At 37.9% G+C, this 26884-nt stretch overlaps 1 protein-coding gene across 3 annotated transcripts in view; it reads left to right on the top strand.

The window, feature by feature from the left end:
- The first annotated feature begins 6084 nt into the window (after positions 1 to 6084).
- The window catches only part of CEP128 (centrosomal protein 128), a 98525-nt gene continuing 77725 nt past the window's right edge, over positions 6085 to 26884 (top strand). The window contains exons 1-9 of one of the 3 annotated variants that reach the window (XM_063399101.1): positions 6085 to 6391; positions 7515 to 7554; positions 8955 to 9112; positions 10458 to 10544; positions 11941 to 12067; positions 12972 to 13093; positions 15799 to 15890; positions 16610 to 16682; positions 24495 to 24611. In XM_063399101.1, the coding sequence (XP_063255171.1) occupies positions 6215 to 6391; positions 7515 to 7554; positions 8955 to 9112; positions 10458 to 10544; positions 11941 to 12067; positions 12972 to 13093; positions 15799 to 15890; positions 16610 to 16682; positions 24495 to 24611 (993 nt within the window). In that variant the 5' untranslated portion in view covers positions 6085 to 6214. The remainder of the gene's footprint in view (positions 6392 to 7514; positions 7555 to 8954; positions 9113 to 10457; positions 10545 to 11940; positions 12068 to 12971; positions 13094 to 15798; positions 15891 to 16609; positions 16683 to 24494; positions 24612 to 26884) is intronic. The other 2 variants (XM_063399102.1, XM_063399100.1) reach the window with 2 other exon arrangements.

Genomic DNA, 26884 nt, shown 5'->3' with positions numbered 1-26884 from the left:
AGGACAGTAGGGAAAATGGGGGGTTTAGAAACATGACCTGTATTGAAGGAATAATAGAACTCAGTTGCTTAGCTTAGTCAAGACTGCAAGTGGTTTAAGCTGTAAAAAAGAACAATAATCAATAGTTCTGATCACATCAGTTTTGAAAAGTGATGGCATCTAGCAGCTTAGAGTGACTGGAAACTTTTCAACCCTGTAGAATATTAGTAAATGTTCCTCTTTTATATACTAAAACCAGTTAATGAGTTAAAAGTATCACCAATAAGACTACATCCAGAATTATAAATAAAATCCTAAGAACAGAGATGCAAAACGTATGCCCTGAGGCTAGAGAAATTAAGTAATTAAAATGTCTTGTGCTCTGGTTCAAATAAACAAATAGAAAAGAAAATCACTTTAAAATCACAGCATATTGTAGATTTTTTTTCTGGTTCTTTTTCAAACACTCCTGCATGTCCCTATTAATTTAAACACAGCGAGAATTGACAAGCATCTTTTTCTACTGTTACAGGCACCCCCTCTAGTGACAGCCACAATTTCTCATTTAGTACATATCATCTCCAGCACTGCAAGGCTCCAAATTCCACCGTTTTTGTTGTGCTTTAACATTAAAACATTATTATCATCTGCCAGACTTGATGTGGTTTTTCACTTATCCTTTCACTGCTTATATGGTTTATACACAAATCAGATAAACCACAAAGAAACAATTAGATCCAATTGGTGTTCAACATAGATCACCACATATCAACAACCACATCTAGGAATATCTGCATGAGGAAATGTTTAAACTTGGAAAATAAACTAGTAAAGAGGAGACTAAAAGATTTGCTGGGGTTTTTTTTCTGACTAATCCACATGCTTTGTCATACTAGATGCTTGGAAGATATGCCAATTCCTACCTGTTTTTATTTCAGTATTGCTAATAAATATGGCTTGTCAGAAAAAATACATCAAACACACTGCTTTGACACAGCATCATTCATCAAGTGTTTGAGCAGCTATGTGAAATAATTTTATTCTAGGTTCTTGAAGATTCATGTCCATATTAAAAAAAAATCTTCTATTTCAAGGTTATTTTGGAGTTTATGGTTACGGGTTATTGAGGAACTCTTGTGCTTTTCCTTACTGTAAGAAAAATCCAGGAAAAACTGTGAAAATTGGAATACCCAGCAGGCTGCAGGAAAAAGTGGAAGTACTGCTGTAAAGCCTTATAAAGCCTGAGGCTGTCAATTCTGAGTGCTCAGAAAGAAGAGCAAGATGAAACTATCTCTTGGCCTTAAGCAATTAGTTTAGGTAAGAGTGACGATAGCTGCTTTCAGGCAGGTATATTTGTCTACAGAAAGAGTTACTGAATCACTGAGTCACAGAATCAGTGAGATTGGAAGGGCCCTGGAAGCCATTTGCCCAAGCCCCTGATCAAGCAGGGTCACCTAGAGCTCGTTGCCCAGAACTGTGTTCAGACAGTTTTTGATTATTTTGATTATTCCACGGATGTAGATCCACAACTTCTTAGTGCAGCCTGTGCCAGTGTTTGGTCACCCTCAAAATTGAAAAGACTGTCTTGATGTCCAGATAGAAAGTCTTGTTCTGCTTGTGCCAATTGCTTCTTGCCTTGTCACTGCACACCACATTATCTACACTCTCCCTTCAAGTATTTATACACAGTGATGAGATCCTCCAAGCCTTTCCTTCTCCATGCTAGACAGCCCAGCTTTCTCAGCTTTTCCTCAATGGAGAGATTAATTATCTTGGTCTCTCTCATCATGTCAGTAGCTACCTCAGCATCCATGGGTGCATCCCAGGGCCTATGTTTCTCTTTATATATTTTTTTCCCTCAGGCTTACATTCCCTGTGCCTCTTCATCTAAAGTCAGCTTTTAAGCCATCTTTGACTTCATTCTGCTCTGTCTGCATCTCTTGCATGGGCATCCAGGCTTAGAAATAACCTCTAGCAAAAATGGATTTGCCCTCGTTATTCAGACTTCAGACAGATCTTGCACTTTTTTTTTTTTACTTGGGTCATGGCACATACTTCCTTTAATAAGGAGACCGGCATGTTTAATAGAGGAGTTTGACTGTTCATTACACCATTCATAAATAAAAAAACGGCTTTTAAGGTCACTGACTTAGGTGCTCACTGACACAGTGCTTCTCCTCTTTTATGAATTTATGATAGGTGTTCATAAAAGAACTCATTTTCTGAGTACCATGAAAGATGAATCTATAAGACAGTTATTTATTTTGTGTTGTCCTTTCTTTTTCTTTGATAGCCTCGTGAAAGAAATAGTGAAACAATCTCCTGAAAGCTGCATGAATCATGATTTGTCAAGGAGGACAAGTAGTATAGCATGAAAAGGTATCACTAGTGACAAATACAAGAATTTTAAAAATTATATTTAAGCTTAAAAAAAAGGATTTTTTTTTTAAAGTTATAGTCCTTCTGGATTTTCTGCCCTTAAGGTCTGTGCCCTGAGACTCAATACACATTTATTTATATATATGCAGTAATGTAATGGCTCAGAATAATATTTCCTTTATGTTTTTTGGGTATTTTTAAAAGGTTTTAGTCAAGATCCATATTAGTATTAAATACTATATTAGTCAAGGGGCACACAGCATTAATCAAGCTGCACTAACCTGAAGCAGAAAGACTATGCTGGCCTCTCTAAATGCAAGCACTGTCATGTTACTGTCTCTACACAGGATTTCAGATAACAAAATGCTGGGATGTATGTTTTCAAATTCATCTAATAAAATAAAAGGGTTCTCTTCTTGTAAAGTTAAACAACTTCTTTATAATTATGTCTAGTATAGTGGTTTGTTGTGCACAGTTAAATCATTTCTCATAATCTTCATTCCAAACTGAAGATGTTCTGTAGCACTCTTATGCACATGTTTAATAACCTTACGAAAAAACTAAACAAACAAACAAAAAATCACAGTACTGTTCAGCTTCAAAAAGAGAATTCCAGAAATATGACTCTGACAAATGTAGTGGGTACATCAGTATAAAGTACTAGGAAGAATAAAATTAATGTATGCATGCTCTTTGAAGGAAGAATCAGAACACCTTTTTTGAAGGACAGACTGCTTGTTCCTTATATGTTTTGAAAGTTCCTTATATGTTCTGAAAGTCTTCTGAAGCTGTCAACAGAACTCTAGATACAGTTTATTTAGATTTTCAATCTGCCTTTAGCACAGTCTTCAGCAAAGGTCCTTAAATTATGCAAAACCACAGAGCAATAATACAGCAGGTTTTCACACATTCAGAAGTAAGCTTACAGAAATCATCATTAGGAGGTTGGGAAGGCACACAGGATTATACAATTATTATTTAGGGTCTACAGGTCTGTAAACAGACACCAAAGGAAACAGCCTTCTTATAAACGTGCTCTGACATGACAAATGTAGGTTCCAGAAGGAACTACAGAGGGCTAGATCATAGCACATAGCCAGGTTCATGTGCTCCCTCTAAATATAACCTCCTGCTGCCACTGATGAACACAGTATGCTGGGCCAGATGGACCACCAGGGCAGTGGACACAGCGACAAATACATGCACACTAATCTTGGGCCTTTCCCTGCTCTAAAGAAAGGTGTAGTAAAAATCCTCTAATACAAACATCTACTCTGGAAATTAAAACGCACAAGGTACAAGGAACAGTCTTTACTGAGCTGATAGTTCATTGCACTGGTAAATTAGCAACCCTAATGAACAACCCTATCACATTACCTGTTCTTGCTTTCACTCCTCAAAATTTGAAGATAACAGAAGACACCAGAAGTTGGTACTAAATGTGTTGTACAAAACTCACAGGGCACTTCAGGCAGTTTGTAACTTTATACTGATGTTCACTGAATCAACTGAGTGTGAAAACATGGGTGAAATGCTGCATTCTTCTCTGTTGAGAGTGGTGGGATCTGGATGGTTTGAATCCTTTTCAGTAAAGATACACAAAATCTAGGATGTCCTGGTTCCAGTTAGGATAGGGTTTATTTTAGTAGTAACCAGAAGGGGGGCACGGTCAGGATCCTAAGGTTATTTTATACCAACGAAGCCATTTGTCGGGTGTAGGGGAAAGGGAATCTCTTCTGGGAAAAAGAGCTCCTTCAGCTGGGAAAATGTGGTGGAGGGAGCCATCTGACATTGTCTATTATTGCAGGGTTATTTTCCATGGATCCTTTCTTTTTTTATATGCTATGTAATTAGTATTTTTGCTGTTTCCAGTAAATTGTTCTTGTCTCGACCTGTGATCTTTGTCTTTTGTGTCTCCAATTCTCCTCTGCAGCCCATCGTGGGGGGCAGGGTGGAAAGGGAGAGGGCAGTGAGGGAGCAGGTTTGGATTTTTTCAGTGGGAATCCTAAATTGGGGAACACTATTCCTAAACCACGACAGAAATAATTTATGCCAGCTAACCATGACAGGGCATACATGCCTGCTTACGTGTTTTCTGTAACAGTTTGTAGTATCTTAATTTTTATACCAAGCAAGCCTTAACTTGATGGGGATGAAAAATCTATGTCTTAATCACTGGCATAAGCTTTATTTCGTATGCATATGTGAAAGAGAGTGTCTGTGCAGTGCTGCAGCTGAGAATGGAGCTGTGTGCACACAGCCATTTGAAGCACTGAAGCATCTGCTTCTTCTGCTACAACCTAGCAATTGCTCCTTGCCAACTAGCTACTTTCTCATGCATGGTTACCCCGGTGTTTAGAACCAGTGGCTGTGCCTCGTGTGTCGGTCTCAGGCACTGGCATCAGCTTCCACTGGGAGGAACACTGTGTTAGCAGCAAGTCAGACGTGCTCACATGCAGCACAGATGTAAATACACTCCTCATATATGTACCAGTCACACCCAGGACACCTTACCGACCCCTTCATTCCTCTCTGTGATGGCCTGAGAGACACTACTTGGGCAGGAAAAGAGATTTGCTCATAGATGAATTCTGTTGAGTTTATGGAGCAGTAAGTCCACTGCCAGGTACAAAATCGAGAGAAAAACGCTCAGAGAACTCAGGAAAATTTGGGGCCTGTCTCCCAGAGACCACCATAAGCAGCAGAATGACCAGAAAGCCTGACTCTCACCCTGCATTTAGACCTGTAAACACAACCTGACTGCGATACAATGCTGCAGTTTGCAAGGGAAAGGCCAGGACAATGCTCAGGTATTGAAGCTAGGGAAGACTTATTTCTTTACTCTTATTCACTAATGCTTCAGCTAGAAGTGAAATAAATTATATCCTTACATTCCTGTACTCTGTCTCACCTGCCTTCAGCTCAGATGAGGTTAATGCCTCTTAAGCATGACCACAAAGGCACAGGAGCCAGCAGCCACTGCCTGGACTGCTGGTGAATGCTGCCAGTGTGGGAGACACGACTTATGCCCGAAGTGTGCTGTAATCGTATGGCCTTCAAGCACTGGAGGCTCACTAAACAGTCCTGCAGGACAGGAATGAAGGTAGGCACTGTGGCTTGCCAGCCACGCCTTATTACTGTGCTCAAAGCCCAATGGTCATTGCCTGGAGTGGATTCCAGAGAAACAGACATAATATGTGTTAAAACCCCCACATCACTGCATTTAGCTTTGGCTGGAGTGCTCACCTATAGGTGAACAAATATTCCAGTGACTGCTGGCCTATATTAAGCTCTGCCCAAGTTTCAGAGGACCAGGAGATATATCCTGTAATCAGTCACAACACTCTTTACCCGTTTACTCTCTTCCAAGGCCAGTCAGAGTAGCAGTGTGTAATATATGGTCATTTTTACTGCACACAAGGGTAATGGATAAAACATTTGGGAGCAGGGAGATGCGTAGCTTAAAGAAACAAGAAAAAGCCAAGAAACAGGAGAGGAGATGCCTCCTTGTAAGCAACAGCTGCTTTCCGTCGCTCAGCCTTTTCCCAGCGTATCAGCCGTCTGCTCGGAAGTGGAACAGACCCGCCGGCTTTACCAGGGCAACAGCTTTTGTTTCTGCTCTTCGCAGTCATTTAGCTGACATGTTTGTAAACATCAATGTGTATTTTGTAAAAAATTACCGTTTCACAAAGCAACTTTCATAAACAGCAGATCACTTGCGGAACTTCCCACAGCTTTCCCACCAGCGCTCTCCGCAGGCCCAGCGGCCTCCCAGCAAGGCGGGGCGTGCCCGGCCTTCATCGCTCTGCCGCCGCAAAGCCTCTCGGGAGTTGAAGTCCCGCACACTGCATTTTCCATGGCGGGTCCAGGGCTTGTGGACTCCGTGTCCCATGGAGCGCTGCGGGGGCCCGGCGCCCGGCCCGCGGCCCCGGCAGCTGGCGGCAGGGCGGCTAGTTCAAGTTGCCATAGCGGCGAGGTGAGGCGGGCGGAAGGCGCCCGGGGACGGTGCGGCCTCGCCTCGGAGCGCTGTGCGGTGAGGGGCTGCGGGAAGGGCCGCGGCCGGGGCGGCGTGCGGGGGGCGGCTGCCCGGCTCGGAGCGCGGCGGGAGGGCGGGCGCGGATGGGAGCGGCGGCGGGAGGCGCGGGGTGCGGCGGCCGCGGGGCTCCCCGGGGCAGTCCGGAGGCCAGGCCGGCGGCGGGTTCTGCGTTCCACGGTCCTGTGTGGGCCAAAGAACCGGGAGACTCTCAGAGCTGGAGTCGGGTGTTGGTGAAGTTCCCTGCGTGGCCGCCGGAAGGACGATTTATAGATTGCTTGCTTATGAACAGTGTGAAGGAACTGTTTTCTGTGCCGTGCTGCTGAAGTGTGCTGGGAGCACGGTGCGACAAATTGATAATAAAATGTGGTACTGATCCCTGAAGGCACAATGGTGAAATAGCACCGTATGGGATCACCTTCGTGTCTTTTTCCGGGCTCAAATACAAGCACTGAAGGAAAGGGCCTTTCAGGTGTCATTTCCTTTCTGGAATTTGATTTTTATTTTTGTCGTGTTCAGTGTTAGCTATAAGGCTTCAGCCATTCGTGTAACACTAAGTTAGTTACCTAGTGATAGATTAGTTTGTGTGGAGCTGAACAAATAAAACATTGAGGAATTATCAAGTGTACACTGACTTCATCTTTTGTTTACCTGAGCTGGAGAGCCTGACATTCTGATTGTCAGCTCCATTCTTACCTGGCAGATGTCTTCAAAAGAGTCCTCAGTGAAGCGGAAAGGCTCTGCTTCCTACAGGAAAGGAAAATACTGAGTATTGATGCTTTTCATCAGCTCAACAAAGGTTATGATCTATTTGGGTAGAACTGAAACCCAGTAAGAGCCAAATGATTCTTACTGTCAAGTAGTATGATCACGTGCCGAAATTAGAGTAGCTTTTTGGAAAAAGTGATAAGCTTTATTTTGTTTGTTTCAATTGATAGGCAAATGTGCATATGGAACATTTGTACAAATTTCTACTTCTTTGTGATTTTTATTTTTTTAGTCTAAATTTTTTAGACTATTTTTTTTAATCTAAAGTGAAACTTTCACAGTTCCTTTAAAAATGAGGATGTCGCTTTATGTGAAACAACTTCTTCGCCTTAAAAGTACTTGTGGTTCCTTTTAGGTTGCTCGCGAGAGCAAAGAGGAATGCTTAAACACAAATAGTAAGTCTTCTTCAGACAAAATGTCCTCCTTATCATGTGCTTTTATGTTTACCTTGGTTACTTTCCTTTCTTCTTTGCTTTTTCTAGTATATATCTTAATGAGCCTATTTATGGACAGCTGAAAATAAATGCATTAATCTTTCCTGCTGTAATCTTTATTTCCCTTTTTTTCTTCAGTCTTTGCTTTTCAGTAGTTGGGAATCTTATGGTTGGGTCTACTTGTTTGTTGGGTTTTGTTGAGCTTTTTTTACCAAATTACAGTAAAACCAGTATTGTTCCTTGTTATTATTTCTATCATTCCTGCTTCCCAGTGTTTAGTGTTTATTCTTTTGCAGTCTCATTAAGACTTCTTTGCAGCTGATGAGAGTGAGGCACTGGAATAACGAGTTCTGATACTGTTAGTAAAAATGTACTTTAGTGAAGTGAGATAAGAAGAGGAAAGATGAGGTAAATTCACCAGTTCAGAAAATATAAGGAATAGTGATGTACTTGAGCACAGACTGAGCACATTGATTTGCTCTTCTTTCATGTTTGAAAGGTTTTTATCCAAGTCTGGGGGACACAAATTTGCAACCTTTTAAAAATTAAATATGAGATCCTGAAAACCATCAAGTTGCCTTCATATGAAATATAATATAAGATTTGAATCCATCCATGGTTTCTTTTAGAAATTTCAGCTCTCATGGCTGGAATAGTGACATCTTTACTGTGACTTTTTTTTTCTTTGACTACAGGGGTTCAGGAGTTTGCCAGTCTATTTCTTCTTTCACCAAGTCATTCCATGACTTTAAGGCAAACTGCTGCAGTGTGTAATAGTTTAAGAAAAAAATTCAATCTAACCTTCCTTTTGAGGGTTGTTATTTTAATCAGTTACTATGTGACTTTACTATAGTAGGCATGACTGTCTGTAGTTTTTAATAATTTCACCCATCTGATGACTGTTGACCTCTTTTCCCTCTATCCTGGCATCCTTGAGACTTAGCAGTTCCCCATTCTGAAGACAGCTTAGTGGGTTGTGTGAAGTAAAGGAGAATGGTTCTGCAGACCAGGATGATTGATTGATATCTCCACTGTATGGTTTGGAGGGAGAATTTGCTTTGGGATGCAGTTTTATCATGGATACTGGAGCCTTGGAAGCAGTGAGAGTGCATATTTTGACTTAATTTGCTCTTAAGAGGCTCTGTCCCCTCCATCTTGACCGCGCTTCACAGTGTGAACAAAGGTAATAACTGAGGAGCAGTTGGAAGATGTGCTTCAAAAGTACATCCTGCTGACCCCAACCAGAATGACTTGTGTGAAGGTAATCTGAGTTTATGGAGTTGCTTAGGGAATATTGTGCAAGACCACTCAGTTACAGACTGGAATTAACATACGTTACTTTTTCTGGTCTTCCTGCCCAGGCTTCAAGACACTGATGGCAGATTCATCCAGTGATTCAGACAACTTTCTTTCGGGTCGAATTGGAAGGCGCCCTTTGAGAGTATCCCACAACAGAGCTCAGAACTATGGTGCTGAAGAAGTTACAGAGAAGATCCATACTTTAGCAAGCACTTTGCAGGTTGTTTACAAAATACAGTTTTAAAATATTTATAGAGCCCGTGTTTCTGTAACACAGGGTAAAATTTTCATTCCTGAAGTTGTGGGGTGTACTGTACAGATGGGAAACACTGCTTTCTTTGCAAACCAGAAAGGGTTTTAGGAAATTGATCATACTGCTTTTGAGCTGAAAGTGTGGGGCTTGTTACACTCTTATACAGCTGCTATTTCAGACAGTAATAGAATGTTGTTAGAAACAATGATGTGTTGGGGCATGCTATTTATAAAGTTAGCTAACTGAATAGGCCAAATCAGCTTTGTTAGATTCTCAAGAGACATTAAATTTGCTAGGAGAAAGTTTCAGCCTTGTCTTGGTTGTCTTTGCACTGTGTAAAATTTCCAAATTTCTGATAAATATGTAAGCAGTCAGTTCCTTCAGGACAGAGCTTACATTTCAAATATTTTCTAGATGTGAAAAAGCACTGTGAGAAGCATTATTTCTAAACTTGTAAGAGATACATACCTGAGCAAGAAAAAGTGGAGGGTGCAGAGGGAATATCTGAATTTGTTTTCCAAGTGGGAGGAGACATTTAGCTATCCTGACACCATTAGTGCCTGAGAATTTATTCCAATTCTTCTCTAGCTGTCAGTTCTGAATACCTAGAGTGGGTGGGTGTATGTTTATTACTTACTGTTTGACCAGCAATTTTTTTTTCCTTTCAATATATGAGAAAAATCAATTTTGAATGGTAAATTTATTTGGAAAATAAACACCAATCTAGAAAAAGAGGTAATAAGTTAATAAGAAGACAGTCTGACTATTTTTTTAAAGAGATTCTTTGATATTCTGATTCTGTCTAACCTCTTTCTAGCTACTCTTCTGAAATTCTAATTTTAAGCTAATTGCTTTTTGTGGACTGCTTTTTAGCAGATCTATCTGATCCAGGTGTTTATCTGTTCAGAGCCTGCTCATGCCAGTGACCTTACCTAGTCTGTTCACCTTCAAAAACTTGTTATTTCTCAGATAAATATTCTGTTCCACAAGCAGATAATATTAAGGTCTTTGGATTAAAAAGGTTTTTCTGGGTGAAACTTGAAAAAACCTTTTATTTGAAGCTGAGGCCTTACTGTTCTGAAGTTATAGCATTTGTTTTTGTTTTTTTCTTTGTCTTCACTTTCCTTCCTTTAGCCATGCTGTACCCCCTTCATGTTGTGGTTACTTGAATAGGATTTTGAATGCTTAGACCTTTTAGAAAGCACTTATGTTTTCAATTTAATCTTAGAAATTAATAAGAATAAAAACAACAGTAATGTTGATAAGAGGAGCTTTCTGTTTTAACTTTTTTTCTAAAACTTTTTTATTTAAGGATACCAACAGAAACCTAAGACATGTTGACCATTTGCTAGGACAATACAGAGAATATAACAAGGAGCAAACCAAAGCAATAACAACTGTAAGCAGCTTTCACTTTATCTTAACTTCTTAGATATTTTCCATTAGTTTGAATTCATAGCTGAAAACTTGGTATTAATGGACAGAATATATAAGGACTTAAGTAGCTGTAAACAGAAACTATTAAATATTTATTTGAATAAACTAAATTGTAATATAGTAATATGTTATATAATGAAATTCTGACAGGTTTTGTAGGCTCATTACTTTTCTGGTTTATAGGCACCCAGTAGATTATGTCATGGTACTATGGCAAGTAGAAGATGTGTAGCTGAAATGGAGCATTAGGGAACATGTTTCTTGTGCGTGAAGAAGTGATAAGATAAAAGCTGAATTATAGCAGGGAATGGGATTGTGATCATACTAGTGTAGCTGTTTTTCCTGTCATTCTACAACAGTGTCTGGATCTGTTGACCAGCTTGGTCTAAATTGCAGAAAGAATGGAAATTCTAGAAAGAGTCTTCTAAAAGTTTGAAAGCAGGTGTCTTAGAGAAAGCAAAACAAGTCCTGCTAGGACAAGAGAGGTTTATAGTTTGGTTACAAACAAGCTGCAGCAGGTGCTGCTTTGAAACAGATGTGAAATGTAGGAATATTTTCCATGTGAAGGTAGAGAGAGCAAAGAAGCAAATGTGTGGAAAAGAAAGCTGTTTTCTTCAGAAGAGAGAAAGAGGTTCAACACAGTGTATAATTCTGCAAGAGTGAAGCATCAATTTAACCATTGTTTACAAGCTTCTCTTAGCAAAAGGTGAACCTTTAGAAACCAATATTTTGTGAATTGTCAAATAAAAGTGTGACAAAGCAAGTGGCTAAGAACCAAAGTTAACAAATGCAATTATAAAAAACAAGATATAAGTGTGAAAAATTAAGAACTAATTTTTGAATATAGCTAGTTCTGTACTCCTGAATTGGGAATGGCTTTCTTTTCCTCTAAGGGAAACTTCTGTAAATAGGGGTTTCTGTATAGCTGCTTAGGGAAATTTGATAGCCATATGTAAAATTGATTCCAGGTAGGGCTGTGGAGAAATTCCAGTAAAAAACTTCAAAAATCTTATTATCTTCTGGATTTTGCAGGACTGTTAATGAGCATTGCTGGCAAATAGGTCTTATTTTGGTTGTAGGAGACAAACTTTTGAGTTTTCATGGTGGTGCACCATGTGGTGCACCACTGTTTTAAGAAACTTGATATTTGAAGCTGCCAATGTTGGAAGCATGTTTTGCTGTAATTACAGGAATGTGATATGTGAGATATTGAAGAAAAGCTGTTATTAATTCATAGCTGTACTTGGCTTAAAAATAGCTTTTATTCTCTTAATGACTTTTAAATAAATCATATTTTCCATGCTTTAAAGAAAGCCAAGTTTGTGTTCATATTTCAGTAAATTATAACTTTTCTGCAGTTAAAAGAAACACTGGAGCAATCTATAGGTCAATTAAGGAGCCAGCGACTAACACGGAACTCTGGAATGAGAAGTGCGTCTCTCTCAAGCTTATATCCCAGTGACCTGGAAGGAGAAGGAACATCAGGTGAAATACTGAAAGGGCTTGAGTGTGCTTGAATTATGTCATATAGCTGTGTTATGCACAGAGCAAATTAAGAAAAATGTGTAGAGATAGTCTTATGGAAAGTCATGGTTGATTACTTGTAAGAAACTGAGTTTAGAAATCTGGGAGGCCTGCATTAAGTTATGCCATTGTTTATGTGGTAAACTTTTCCAGCTTTCTGTTTCTGTTAGTATTTTCTGCTGATATCCCAAGAGATCTAAATGAAACGTTGATTCTTTCAACTGAGAAAATTAGTTTTCCACTGCATGAGTTGTAGGTACATACAAGTTAAAGCTAAATCCAAAAGATATTGCAGCTTCTCACAGCAAAAAGGGAATTTAAATTTTAAATGCAGGGGATGATGGAAGTTTAGAAACAGTGGAAAAGAAAAAATGAGAAATTATTTATGACTCACAAAAGAGTAGATTTTTTTTTTCTTGTATGTCTCAGAGAATTCATTATATTTTAGGAAAAGGACATTTGGGTGGAGTATTCCTTTGAGACGTAGTATTTAATATATTTTAGTGGAAAGCTCTAAAGATTTAATTTCTATGTAAAAGCTGTGAAATATAATAGTTTGAAGCTCTGATAGATACATGTGGAGGAAAAAGTGGTTGGTTGGGCAAACAAACTTTGAGGAAAAACTAACAACTCCTTGGAGAAACGATTCCTCTTTCTGGAGTACTTGTATGTTAAGAAATGTTTAAACTGAAGAAGAATCCTGAGAAGAGCTGAAAGGGTCCTATGCATGTTATGTAATTCAGTAGTTGTTTTGTCTGTGATGTGACCTAGAAGGATATTGTCAAGATGAAATACGCATTTCTTGTGAAGCAAAATGAAAATTTGTGTTCATACTTATTTTTTTTTTATCTCGTATCTCCTACAGGCAACCGCCACTTCCTGCCCACTTCTCCTCTCAGGGCTTACGGGGACTCGCAGGGCAATAGACATCGGAGGTCTAGATCTGCAAGTGTTCGATTTGTCAGTGAGGCAGATAATGTGGACCAGGTACAGAGCACTAACGGGAGCTGCTGTTCCAAACAGGCAATATGTGGTTACCAGATTCTTGTTTTTACATTAAATGAGGTGTTTCTGAAGATGCAGCTAAGGATGTTTCAGCTATGATTTGTGCTTTCAGTGTTACCCACTTTTTTCATTAGGCAGTCACCTCTTGTATCTCTCATGAAGTCTCAAGCAAATCATTATTGAGGAAAAGATGCAGATGGTAGTGGTATCAACAGTAAAATATGAAAATAATTTCCTGACTTTTTAGGCTGTTTAATGACAAAGAAAAATATCTCTGAATAGCCTGTTTAGTCTGGAGAAGACTGAGAAGGGATCTCAGTAATGCATATTAATATCTCTGATATGAGTGTCAAGAGGATAATGCAAGACTGTTCAGTGGTGCCCAGTGACAGGACAGGGAGCAATGGCCATAAACTAAAACACAAGAAGTTCACCTCAGCGTGAGGAAGAACTTTACAGTGAGTGTGGCAGAGCACTGGCACAGGCTGCCCAGGGAGATTGTGGAGTGTCCTTGTCTGGAGACATTCAGAACCCACCGTGGACAAGTTCCTATGTCACTGTTTTTATGTGACCCTGCCTTGGCAGGGGGCTTGGATGGGATGATCTCCAGAGGTCCCTTGCAGCCGATTAACATTCACCTGCTGCTGAAGTTCAGTGAGGCTGTGAAGGGGATTATTCTGCTTTAGTTAATGGCGTAGGGTCTTAGTGCTTTTGCTTTTACTTCAGTGTCGCTTGGATTGATTTTGAACCAGGTCTTAGTTCTTAGTCTGACCTGTGAGTGGGATAATTTGAGCCTGTATTTCAGGCAGATGATGGGAGGAGGAAGGGATGTGTGTGCCACAGGTAATTTTCATGCCCCTTAACTTGTATCTGCTTGCAGACTTCAGAAAAAATAAATTAATTACTTTAATGGGTAAGATTATAGTGTTTCTGTTATCCTACAGGTAGAGAGGAGATATCACTACCTGCTTTTGCTTTTTCAGACAGGGTGGCTAGACTTGCTTGAGTGAATCTATGTAGACTAGTATTAAAGAAGCTGATTGTAAGGTATTCATATTGACTTTATTAAATCAGTCTCAGTTTCCATATAATTTTAAACTTAACTACAACAAATTTTCTCAGTTGACTTTTTGGGAAGCTAAAGAAATTCTAGACTTTTATTTAACCCTGTTTCATTGTCTTTGCAATCTAGTTCTCCCCTCATTCCTTCCTCCCCCAAGGTAAGTGTGGAAAATAATCCTTGGAAGGAAATAATGCTACATGAAAATCTTTCATCCCAAACATCTAAAATCCTTAGGACTATTTTAGTTTATTTCTAGATATTTTATAAATACCTTGGAAATTTTATTCATGGTAGTTCCTGCAATGCATACAAAGTTCTTTATATTAAGTAACTAATCATGTAGCAAATAGTGTTTTTTTAATATAGTTTTGATGACAACTGCTGGTTTATTCCTTTTTATTGCTTTTCAGTGAGTGAATATGGCTTTTTTCTTTCCATTAACTATTTTGTGAGAAGAATATAGTGCTTTGAGGAATGATGAACTACAAGTAGCCATTGATCATGATTATAGGTAGAAAATAGACCAGAGATAAAGCAGTACTGCTTAACTAAAATTGTGGTTTTTTTTTTTCTGTAACCACTGTCTCTTTATTCCCATTCTGACTTTTTCTCGATGAAGTAATTTTTCAGCCAAATGGTCTTTTAACACATTTAAGTCCATCTCCTTCCTTAGCACATGCATTTTGAAAATATGATGTGTTATTTCAAAGTCTCTCAGATCAGGTTGAAATTTCTCTTCAATCACACAGAGGTAGTAGTGCCTGTGTCTGAATGTTGAGGGAGTCAGCTTGGTTGTAGAAGATACAAGTTTAAATCTGAGACACAGAATAAAGGAATATTATAAATTAAGGTTTTTCATAACGATAATCCTGGCCATGGAATTGTTGACAGCAGTAGGTTGCATTAGGATGGATTAACTGTCACTTTCTATCCCATGAAGAGTGAATGACCTATTCATGTTTTTATTTGCTCTCTAAAACTTTGATGATAAACTGGGAGCCTGCTGAATGGGGAAAATGGGAGGTTTTACAGAGGAAAGTAGATGTGTGGTTTTGTTCTTTGCTTTTTTTCCCTCAAGATCTGAAAAAAGAGTATGTAAAGTCTTGGGCAAGGTAAAATACCTATTCTTGGTATTCCTGAATACATTATACTGTTTTTGTTTTGTTTCAAGTTCCTATGTAATCTATTTATTGTAGCAATATATAGCTGAGCAGAACTTTGTTTTACCAATAGATACTAGTATCTCTTGACATGAAATATGTCTCTTCTGAACATTACTTGTTCAGATGTTTCAATTTGCTTTGCATTAGGTTGAAGAGGTGGTATAGTGTCTAAGCTCTGAACCACAGAAAAGAAACATAGTTAGCAAACTTGGTTTAGCAAAAGTACTGAAAGTTAAACTACAATGAGCAAGTATTGTGAAGGGTGGATTGAAACAGACGTGCACAAGCCTCATCCAGTCATCCAGGCTCAACTACGGTTCATGGAGTTTTATTACTTTTTAGGTTTTTTTTATCCGCCTTATTTTTAAAAGTGTATATATGTGTAGATACGTATTTTTGGAATATAACAGAAAAAAAAGGTTTCCTAAGCATTGACTTAATTTGTGTACTTTTATTTACAGCTGCATTCTTTCCACCAGTCTCTTCGAGATCTCAGCAGTGAACAAGTTCGCCTGGGAGATGACATCAGTCGTGAGCTTTCACGAAGAAATCGGTATAAACAGAATATAACCCTGTGTGAAGAACAGTGGGGAAAAAATTCTTAAACTCTTTTATTTCAAAAAATAATTTTTGGGAGAATGAGGGATTGCGCAACATGTAGGTGAAAGCAGGATTATTAACTGCTTGTTTTATGTCATCCTCTGCAGTATTTATAATTGTAAATAACACCTACCAATTCCAGTTTGTAATAATATATGGGGCTTTCCTCAGCTTTTTAAAATATATGCACAAAATGACAAGGACTAGGGAATTCCTTTTATTACAGCTTTGCTCCTAGCTTGTTCTTGTTACTGGAGTCCCTTCAGGGAAAGCTCTCCTGCAGGCCATAATGTATATACTTTCTCAACATGTGGTGCTTTGTTCAATAGCAATAACAGGAATTAGAATGTTAATTCCTAGTAGGAAACTACTGTTCACAAGGACTGTGCAGATGTGTCCATAATTTTGTACTTGTTGACCTGATACCTAGCTGATACTTGGATGCTCTATATCTTCACTTGAGGAATGGGAATCCTTTTTATCATGAATTTTCCACTTGAGGCTTGTTTCTAATTATGCTATAAATTACTACGAATAAGCTATGATCTATTGTGAATAGGCTGTAGAACAAATAGAAGTAGGAAAAAATTTGGAGGGGAGTTGTTGCTACTTAAAATTATCGTGGGTGTTACTTAGCTTTTGCACTATAGAATATTGTCTTTTTATTTGAAGGACTGATGCTGAATTAAGAAAGACTCTAGAAGAATTGTCGGAAAAGCTCACTGAGTCTCAAAGGCAAGAAACGGTGAGTGTGACTAACATTAAAAGGATTATTTATATCTATTATTCTAAGCAAGATGTGGGCTTCTAGTTTAACATGTGCGTTGGTAATTGGTGTCACATACTGATATGTGTAGCTGAACGTGGTCTTATTTGGGCTGCTATAGGTTGTTGAAATGTTACCCTTTGATTGTGAAATCAGCAAGACAAGTTTTGTTTCAGGTGCTTGTTTTAAGTGGAAGTGTTTTACAGGTGTGTATATTGTGCATTTTTCTGTTCCAAAATCCATGGTGTTGGAGAAAGCTGCTTTTTAACTTCAAACCGATGTTTGAGTGCTATTATAGTTGTTGAAGGTACCTTTGGAAAGATACAAGCTTTCCCAATTTATGATGATAAATACTATTTTTTCTTCTTCCTTCCTCCCTCCCTCCCTCCCTGTCCTTTTCAATCCTTATCATCTGTATAGCAAAACAGAAGGAGTGTCTTTGGGCTGCATGCTTCTCTGAAGGCTTCATGACAAAATGTAACAAAGGAGGCAGGACAGTCATGACAGTCTTTTTTGTCTCCTGTGTCTGCTGGAAGCAGACTAACTGCAGTCTATGTTACTTAAGTCTGAAACAGATCTGCTATTGAGATCCAAGTCAAACAGCGTATTGCTGTAGAACGAGAGAAGCTGAGAACCACCACAGTAATTAGTAGATGAGGATCCTGTAGGTAGTTCTTGGCACATAAGGCTTGAGTGTATGCTTTACATAAGCATTTATTGTGATATTAGTAGCAAAGCTGACTTTTCAGAGCAAATGTTATATGTGCATATTTTCCCACAGGTGATTCATCTTGCTCTGAACTTGCATGAATTGGTACTGAGTGCTCTGTCAAGGGCTGTAGTGATGTGTTAGCCACTGATAACAATATTGTTGGCATGGACACTTGTTGGTACCAGCAGACTGAATAAATGTACTTGTGTAAATTCCTGACTCTAGATTGAGTTGGGCAGTAGTTCAAGAGATGCTGTCTGTACCAGTTATGTTCTTGATATGATAGAGTTTGTCAGGGAAAGAAGGCTTGCCTCGTCAGCCTTTGTAGAAAAATATGGGGTTGTCTTTGTTAGAATGTTAATTTTGATTTCTCTTAGTAGCCTGGTAGGATAAAGTAAGTCTATCTGATAAAGAATTCTTGATACTTGCTGAATGCTGTGTTTTTGTTGTGGCAGACTTCTCAGTATACTTATTTTTTTTTTCCTCTTTAATGTACCAGGAAATTAGCAAACTCAGTTTTACCCGAGGTGGTTCTCAAGAAAATAGCTGCTACAGTTGGCTACATTAGAACTGTTCAGTGCCTTTGCATGGGAGAAACAAACCTTTCTCAGTCCTCTGGAACAGAGGCATCCACTGTCTGTTCATTAATGAAAGAAATAACTAGCTATTTGACCTCCTACAGTAGCGTTTCAAGATGTGAAATTGAAGGTTACAACTTTTGACCTGAGAGAAGCAAAAAATGAGAGAGGTGAAGTATAACAAGGAAGTCTTCTGTAGTTTGTTAATGGTAAAGGCAATATCAGAAGAGTAAATCTCTTGTGAGGGAAAATTATCATGCAATAAAACTGTGAAAACTGAAATATTTACTGATATTCTTTCAGTGAAGACAAAAATGTTGCAGCAAGCTGCAGTGAGATGCTTTTTATGTGTAGGACTAATAAGAATTCACCTGGAATATGCTGCTCATTGCTGGTTACTTACTTTATGAAGAACATCAGCCAAATGGAAAGAAGACTGGAAATAGAAGAGGGAAAAAAAGGGAAAAATAGAGAAGACCACTAATTCAAAGACTTCATTGAAAAGATAGAAGAATTGCTGGGGTTCAGTTTGCAGAAGAAACAGGTGGTTAGGAAAGATCTAGCCATGTATGATGAATGGCTAAAAAGTGGAAGTTTAGCATACAATATTGGAATGGAAAGTCATCTAATGATAATTCTGTACAATAGAAGTCTAATCTAAGCTATGAATTAGGAGCTTCTTGGTCTGGAAGTGGTATATCTGCTTTTTGTACTGACTAAAAATCCCTCTGTGAATTTCTCTTTTGGGAACTTTTCCAGTCTTTGTTAGAACTTGCATATCTTTATAATCTTGTCTTATAGCTAGGGGTTCTCCAAATAGATTAGATATTCTGAGAGGAGCTGCCACTTTTTTAATCATCTCTTTTTGGGGGTTTTGTTTGGTTATTTTATATATGTGTGTTTTGGTTGATGTGTTTTCTCTTGGTTTTTTTTTGTTAGCTGTTGTAGGGTGTTTATTTGTTTGGTATTAAAATCTAACTACTTTTTCATCTGTCATTTTAACTTGGGAGGTTGTTCAGTTTTTTCAGAGGCCTTTCAGAGTGTTACTTTTTGGGCTGAAAAATTCAGTCATAATGCACTATTGTGTCCAGCCAATTCCCCACCACATAAAAAGCCTGGTGGTAGAAACATTGTGCACTGCTGTTTTACCAGTGCTCACTGATCCCAGGTGTGGATCCTTTGCCCCTGTTCAAAGTCTGGTGATCTCCGATTACCTGATGAGGTTGGCAGAGTCAGTGAGACAATGTAAATGCAAAAGAGAGGAATTTAGTATGGATGTTTAGAGTAAAAATAACTCTCATGGTATGCATAGCAAAGCATGAGAGTGCATGTAGAAACTAGGGTCTGTTATCATAGGTATTTGACATCCTTTGGTATGTGTATTCATTTAGGAATTCTTCTAATGAGATTGCTTAATTCAGAATTGATTGTCATTGGTGAAAGTAGATGTCTTGGTTTAGGGCAAATTTGAGAGGAAACTTTTGAATGGGGTTTCCTCTGGGAAGCAAACTCAAATGGCCCTCCTTCTAACTGGTCTGGGAAAGAATTTCTTTGGAGAAAAGTGGAAAAAGCAATTTATTTAACAAACAAAGTACTCACAAGCACAAAAATGAATGACATGAAATAACAAAACTTCTTACTGCTCTGAAGAGAGATGGCAAAATTGAGGAAGTCTTTGCTGTGGGTGAAGCTCAGCTGGCTCAGTTTTTTATTAGTTGCTCTGGTGCTGGAAAAAATGCTGTCCTGGGCCTGGTGGGCTGCAGGTGCAAGCTCTCGGTGCTCTTCTGGGTTTTCAATGTAGAGCAGGTTTAAACAGTCCTAAAAAAAGGGAAAAAAAACAGTCCAGGGAGCTTCTCTACCTCAGCTAGGTAAAACTAACTAAAGCAAAGAGATCTCTGTTCTCCTGTCTGCTCGTGCCTCAGACAAACGCAGTCCAGGAGCAGAAGCCAGAGGAGTGAGCGATATCTCTAAAACCAACTGCACACTTCTTCTGTCCTCCCCTTCACTCTCAGAACCAGTCTTAAAGGTACAGAACTTAACATACAGCATAAGAGGAACAGACAATTGGGAATACAAGCATCAAAAAGTCACCCCATGACAGTAGACTTGGGTAAGACGAAATACTTTTTTTCTCAAGACTTCCTTATGCAAAGTTCTGCAGGAACTTTTGTCCTTAGTGCCTTTATGACTTCACTTGGGAGTGTTTATCACCTCGAGCATTGCCATCCTTGTATTTATATTCTGCACTATGATTCTTGGCAATAAATTGTCAACTTGAAATCTTGATAATGTCACAGGATGAGCTCATGGTAGAAACATTGTTTTCAGTTCAGTGTCCTCAAGTCTTTATCTTTTAGAGATGTATATCTAAATTCTTACAGTTTGGTATATTTGGGGCTGTTTGAAAATTGCCTATATGTAGATGTGTGATGATAAAGGTCTAAGTCACTACAGTTCTTCTGAGTTCAGAATTTCTTTTTAGTAGAGTTTATGATTCTTAGAGTCTTTTTGATGCTGAATCTTGTTGGCCGGGGAATCAGCCAGAGTCAAGACAGCACTCAATATGAGTTAAAAATCTTGCTCGTTTATTCAGCTATTTGACATACATTTATACTGTGCTAAGCATATCATGCACCTAACTGAACATCATTGGTTAAATCATAGTGTTCACGTGTCCTTGCAGTATACATGATGGGCTTACAAGCTCTGTCCACGCGGCTGGATACTGTGAGCCTTCTCCAATTTATCCTCAACACATCCTGTCTAGCATCCTGTTACAGCTATTGCTCCAAACTTTACTTCCTCCTTATCCCATCTAAGGAATGGTTCAAGGACGTTTCAGCTTCTACTCATCCTTTAGGCTAAAAGCAGGATTGTGCATGTTCCTGCTTTTCCCATGCATCCACAGAATCTGAATACTTTAGGATTCATACAACACAATCAAAGCACACTATTTTAACTGGAAAGAGAGCTTTTCCATCCCAGTATAAAAACCAGATGACATCAAAGGGGGTGACTCATGCGTAGTTGGATGCCTTTTTCAAGTCAAGCATTCTCTATGGCCTTGTGCTTGAGAATCCATGTGCAGTTTTGCTAAAAAGTCTTTGTAGTTCTACAACTCTCCATATCAAAATCTCTTTCGTAGCTAGACATTTTGTGAGATTCCTTTGTTCTTGAAAAGGGTTTAGGTGTTTGCTAGACAGGCATATAAGCAATTGAAAGAATATTTACTTACTTTATGGTTACATAAGATAGCTCCCTTGGATATTTTGTTGCAATTGCTTGGATAGAAGCACATCCCAAATAGCACAAGATGCTGATCCTTATACATAAAAAGCAACTTCATTAGAGCACAGTTTCGTTAAGTAGATGCTTAATTGAAATGTTGCCGTTATAAAATGATAGTAGACTGTCTCTGGAAAAAGGCAGCAATGTCAAGTGAAATGGATCTTAAATGGAGTTACTGTGGTTATGATATCTCAGAGGGCCAGGATTACTGTAAGATAATGAACTGTCCCTCAGAAAATCTAGTATAAAGATTTTTGAAAAAGATATATCACATATTATCATTTACCATGAGGGAAAAGTTTAACAATATTTAAAGTTATATCTCTGAAAAAAGTTTGTTCTTTTTGTGATTTTAATACTCCTGCTTCAAGTATGCATTGATGGTAAAATGGGTCATAACAAGAACGGCAGCAAAAATCTTTTGAAACAGATTTCTATTAGCTGTACTTTTGCACTAGAAATAACAGCGGAAAGCTGAAAAACAGGTCAGAAATTCGATAAGTAGGGTGGTGTTTTTTGTACACTAAGCATCCAGCATCTTCCACAAGATTATATTTAGCTGCATGACTTAAATGTCACCCTAGTTTTAAAAAGCACATTCTGTTCTTTGTGTTTAATTGCAGGGGAAGGGAGGAACTTTTTGATAGCTTAATCTCTTTTCACGTATTTTGCTGGTACCTGAAAGCTGTATGTGGAGACACAGCTCTAGTGTCATCATTATTATTCAGATAGTCTGTGTTGCTAAAAATGCATGCTTGAAATCACATTCTATTATGTTCTGAATGCAGTAATTTAGTGCTAGTATTTCATGTCATTGTGTAGAGCCTCCATATTCTTTGTACTGTCCTTTGGTGAACCACTTGTCTACACTGAGATTTTTGATAACATTCAGAGGTCAAGATACATATTTTCATGGTAAAAGTGTTGTCCTGAGTCAGGGTCATTTGGGACAAAGGAAGACAAGTATGTTTTTAAGTTTACTCTGCATGTACTAATTAATAAATTAACAACTGTTTCTATTTTTTTAAATCCATATTGTCGTATGCCACAGGGTCTGTTACAATCTGCGGAAGGTCAGAGAGGCTATAAAAACAGGGAACATAATTCTCGTGGGAGATTAAAGCCTTGCTGAAGTGCTAAGGTATTAGCAATACCATACCAACGTACAAAGTATGAGAAATAAATAGAAGTTATAAGTAGCTTGAAAATGTTTGGTGGTTTGTGTTGGTTGTGGGGTTGGTTTGTTTGTTTGTTAGAGAGGATTATGTCTGTAACTGAAAGTTCCATGACCAATATAATGATATATGATCCATCTTTTGTAGTACCTTGTTAGAAATAATACAAAAATTGTATTCTGGAGTAGTTGAAGGAAGTCAGAGACAAGGCAAATCACCTAATGGAGTTACTTTCTTACCTGTTCTGAGTTAGTGATAATTTGTAATGAAATCTGAACTTTACAACAATCTAAAGCCTTTCTAGTGCTGCCTCCTGTCGTTATCTGCTCTGCGTGCTAGACCAATAACAGTGAAGAAGTTTCTGAACTCTCCTTTGGAATGTCATCTTTGGGGGTGATGTTACTTTTGAATCTTCTGTCAAAAATTGTATGTTTTCTTTCGTGTTAGCTTTAGTGCTATTAAGAAACTGCTTAATTGAAAAAGGTACATGAGAGAGCTGAGAAAGTGTCTGTCTTCAGAAACACATAGTCAAAACTTTTTAAAAACATGTTAAAACATTATTGTTTCATTTCTTTATGTTAGATATGTATGGGGGAAAGGATGACAGCTTATTTCCTGGCTTTCAGCAAAGATAGAACAAGTTTAATGACAGTGGTATTTTCTGTTCCTACTGCATAGTGTCATTGTTTCTGTTAGCTGAAGTATTTTATCAATTCTAAGAGGTAAGGCTGAGCAGTACTTGTCAAAACAAACATCACGATGTGGACTTTATCTTTTATACATTAGTTTTTAGTAAGTAATTATTCTGGATTATGGCTGCAGAGCTTTCATAACTTACTTCATGGAAGTGTGTGGTTTGAATGCAGTACCAGGCACTTCCTGGCTGTTTTAGCAAAAAGTACAATATTCCAGACTGTAAGCTGGCTGTTCATCTGGCTGCACAGACAAGAATTGTTTTCTGAGAGATGTATTCTGTTGTAAAGAAAAAGAGTGTTTTGTTCATTAAGCCTTGTGAAGCCCAGGACATAAGTGTAGAACATAAGAACAATTGTGTTTCTATTGCTACATAAGTTGTGTTGCTCACGGTAAAATTTTCTATCCATGCATGTGCTTAGTGCTAATAGAAGTGTGCTTAACAGAGAAAGATGAGAACTTATTCACCTCCAGAGAGAACAAAAGCTAATAGTTGAATGATGTTTTATTTTTTATTGCTTTTTATCTCTGTCTTCCTCTTTTTATCTAAATATTGTTTGGTAATGGATATATTGCTATCTAATGGTTGCTTAAAATAATTAGTTTCAAGGTAGGGAGGAAATGATGCATAAATATTTTTCTTGCCTATCTTTAACAAAATAAATTTAATTTGCTGCCTCAAGAGGGTGCTGTCTGCTAGCAGCTTGAATTGCAAAAGTAAAGTAAATCTGGTATTCTAGTCTGATTGAACCTTTATGTTCATAATCCAAGTTACTTTAATAAACACCTGTTGTTGTTTGTACATAGATTCACAAAATATTGGGAAAAAGGCTTAGAATGCTTTAATTATTTCGTGTTGTTACAGTCATTCTCATGTACTTAGTTCTTGTTTACTACTTTTTACTCACAGATTTTGGATCATGAAAGAGGCAAACTGTTTTACAGGCTGGAGATGTGAAAGAAATGTCCCTCCAGAGGTTTATCATACTTGTGACAGAGAAGCTAAGGCTTTTTGTGCTGCAATTTCACATTAGGCTGCTCTAATTTTGATAATAAGATATTTAATGCTTGAGTAGAACCACCACTGTAGAGAAAAATATGCATACACCTAAAGGAGAATACTACCAGCAAGATAACAATTTGGTTCCCTGCTTGAGTACTTCTGGAGTGCTCACTGCTATAACTAGTTATTTTCTCTACCATTCTAAATCTGCTTTAATAAAACACAAATCATGTTCTCATCTCACTTTGCCTCATATTCTGTTTACATTTTTGCCATTGATATTTTCACAGGTATTAAAAGACACACTAATTTCCTACAGCATGGGTTTTTTTCCTTTTGAAGGTATCAGAACGTGTGGAGAGAAGACTTCAGGAGATAGAAGAGGAAATGCGTGCTGAAAGACAGCTCGTAGAAAGGCGCCAGGACCAGCTGGGCCACATGTCTCTTCAACTACAGGAGGTAAGCAAATGAGAGCTTCCCTTGTATTTAGGATTTAGGAATGTATTGCATTTGTTAGCCTGTACCTGGCAAACTGGCAAAAGGGCTCATCTCTTTGGCACGTTTTTTAACTCCGAGTCTAGCTCACATTGTTTTGCTGATCAGATAACAAACAGCAAGCACAGCCTCAGTCCTTCATTGTATGGTCTTGACTATATGTAGACCTTTTCGGTAACTGCCACAAATCTTCTAAGAACCAACCCCCTATGCCCTTCCTGAAAACCCAAGCAAACAAAAGCGAGTCATTAACCGAGTTTTTTCAGTTAAAATGTTTTATTTTCGAAAATGTCAACTTTGCTTGCTCATGCAAATGAATACTTTAATTTATTTCAATAAGCAGTCAAAAACACTGTAGTCCCAGACAACTTTTTATTGAATTTCAGTTTTATTCAACAGTACCTGATGAAATATGAAATACTGTTTAGGAGACGAAGAAAAATGTTTAAAATATAAATTAAAATTTGAGACAGCTATCAGCTTTTTTTCTGCTTGTTTTGGAAAACGTATGAAAAATACTTATTTCTATTTGATTTTACTCCTTTTTGGAAAATCTGTCTCTTAACATAGTGTAACTTTTAATTTCACTTCACTTAAGATACAATTTACAGTGTTATCTCTGTCTGTGCACTAGGATGCTAGAATTGAGAAGAAATAATGCAATTCCTTGGTTTTCACTTTCAGTGTTTGCAACATAGCTTTTGGGAAGGTGTTATACTGTGCAGTGATACTGAGGAACCTTGCTCATAATGCTGTGTATTTCATGTAAAGCTAGAGACTGTTCAAAGGCATCATATTTTAGAAGAAGAGATGCTTTTTTTTTTTGATAGAGACAAAATGTAACACGTATCAAAAGGCTTGGATTCCTTCTGCCAGTATTTCAGAAAGGCTTACTGTTTTTTTTCTCCTGGTTGGTGCCCTAGTGGGTGAAAAGAACCGGAGTGCTGAATTTCAGTTTTCATTGCTCTTTAATAGGCCTCTGTCCACTTGTACATTCTTCAGTTGTGCCTTCAGGCTGAGAAAGGGATGCCTAACGCAATGCATTGGTGTGATTTGCTATTGTTATCTGCAGAAGGGAACAATCTTATTTTATCCTTTTAAAGGGATGATAGCTTGTAATCTCTAAAGATACATTGACACTGCCTTTGTTTCCTTAGATAGAAAACTTGAATTCAAGTGAATGAGTTCAAATGTAGTTAAAAGAATTTTCATGTGATCTTTCGTAGATCATATGAATGATCACAGTCTATGTGATCATGAAGCCTTCAGGCTGGGTACCTTTATTCTTGGTAGCTCATCCTTTGAATTTCATGCAAAAAGAATATGAAATACTAAGTACATCCTAGACCTTCTATTCCCCTAAGATGTCCAACTGTGAATGAAGATGGTTTAATCCTTCCTTTTGTAAATTCTGTTTTATTTTTGTAAGTTATTTTTCCTAAGGAGTCCCTTTCTAAAATACAGTTTAAGTTGCTGTATTTTAGAAACAATGTACTTGAATTGACTTGTGTACCTTTGGGCAGCCTAGAGAGAATGAAATAAATAAATATTTATTTGGATGAAACATGTTTCTGCATAATTTTGAGCTTGTTATTCTGTTTCTTGTCGTTTGTTACATGGACTCTTAACTCTGACAGTGGCCTCAATCTTGTGGTAATCATTGCACAGATGTAATGTTCTATTGAAGTCTACTTCTGTTTTCCTTTGTTTCTCTCAGATGCTTCCCAAGTAACATTACTGGAAAGGAGGGTAGTGTTTGGACTGAGTTTTGAAATCCTGTAATTTAATATGGCCCAAATGAGAAGAAGAGAACAGAGAGAGATTTTACAGAGAAATACTATTTAAAGCATTTGAGGCTGTTTAATGATACGATTTTTTCATTAGTTTGCCTGTTACATATTCCAAACCAAATCAAATTAGACTTTTGCATGTGATCAGTACTTGCTCTAATTAAGAAATCTTGTGAAGTTTGTGAGGATTAAATGGTATTATTTTTTCAGTAAAGTGCAGTGCCTGGAACTGACCACTGCTTGTCAGTGTTTCACTGTCTTAAGAGAATCACCTTCCTAAATTACTAAGTTATATATTTTCAGGCTCTAACAGAACATGACAATAAATTTATTTTGGCCTTTATCTTGTCTGTCTCTTCTTTCTCTCAGTTTTTTGTATAATGTGCAAACTTTTTAATATTGTAGTATTACTATAATCATAGACTGATTATGAACCAAGAAGATATC

The sequence above is a fragment of the Prinia subflava genome, chromosome 5 (genome assembly GCF_021018805.1).
Source record: "Prinia subflava isolate CZ2003 ecotype Zambia chromosome 5, Cam_Psub_1.2, whole genome shotgun sequence".
In the NCBI taxonomy this organism is placed as follows: domain Eukaryota; kingdom Metazoa; phylum Chordata; class Aves; order Passeriformes; family Cisticolidae; genus Prinia; species Prinia subflava.
This window is presented reverse-complemented; position numbering and strand designations above follow the sequence as displayed.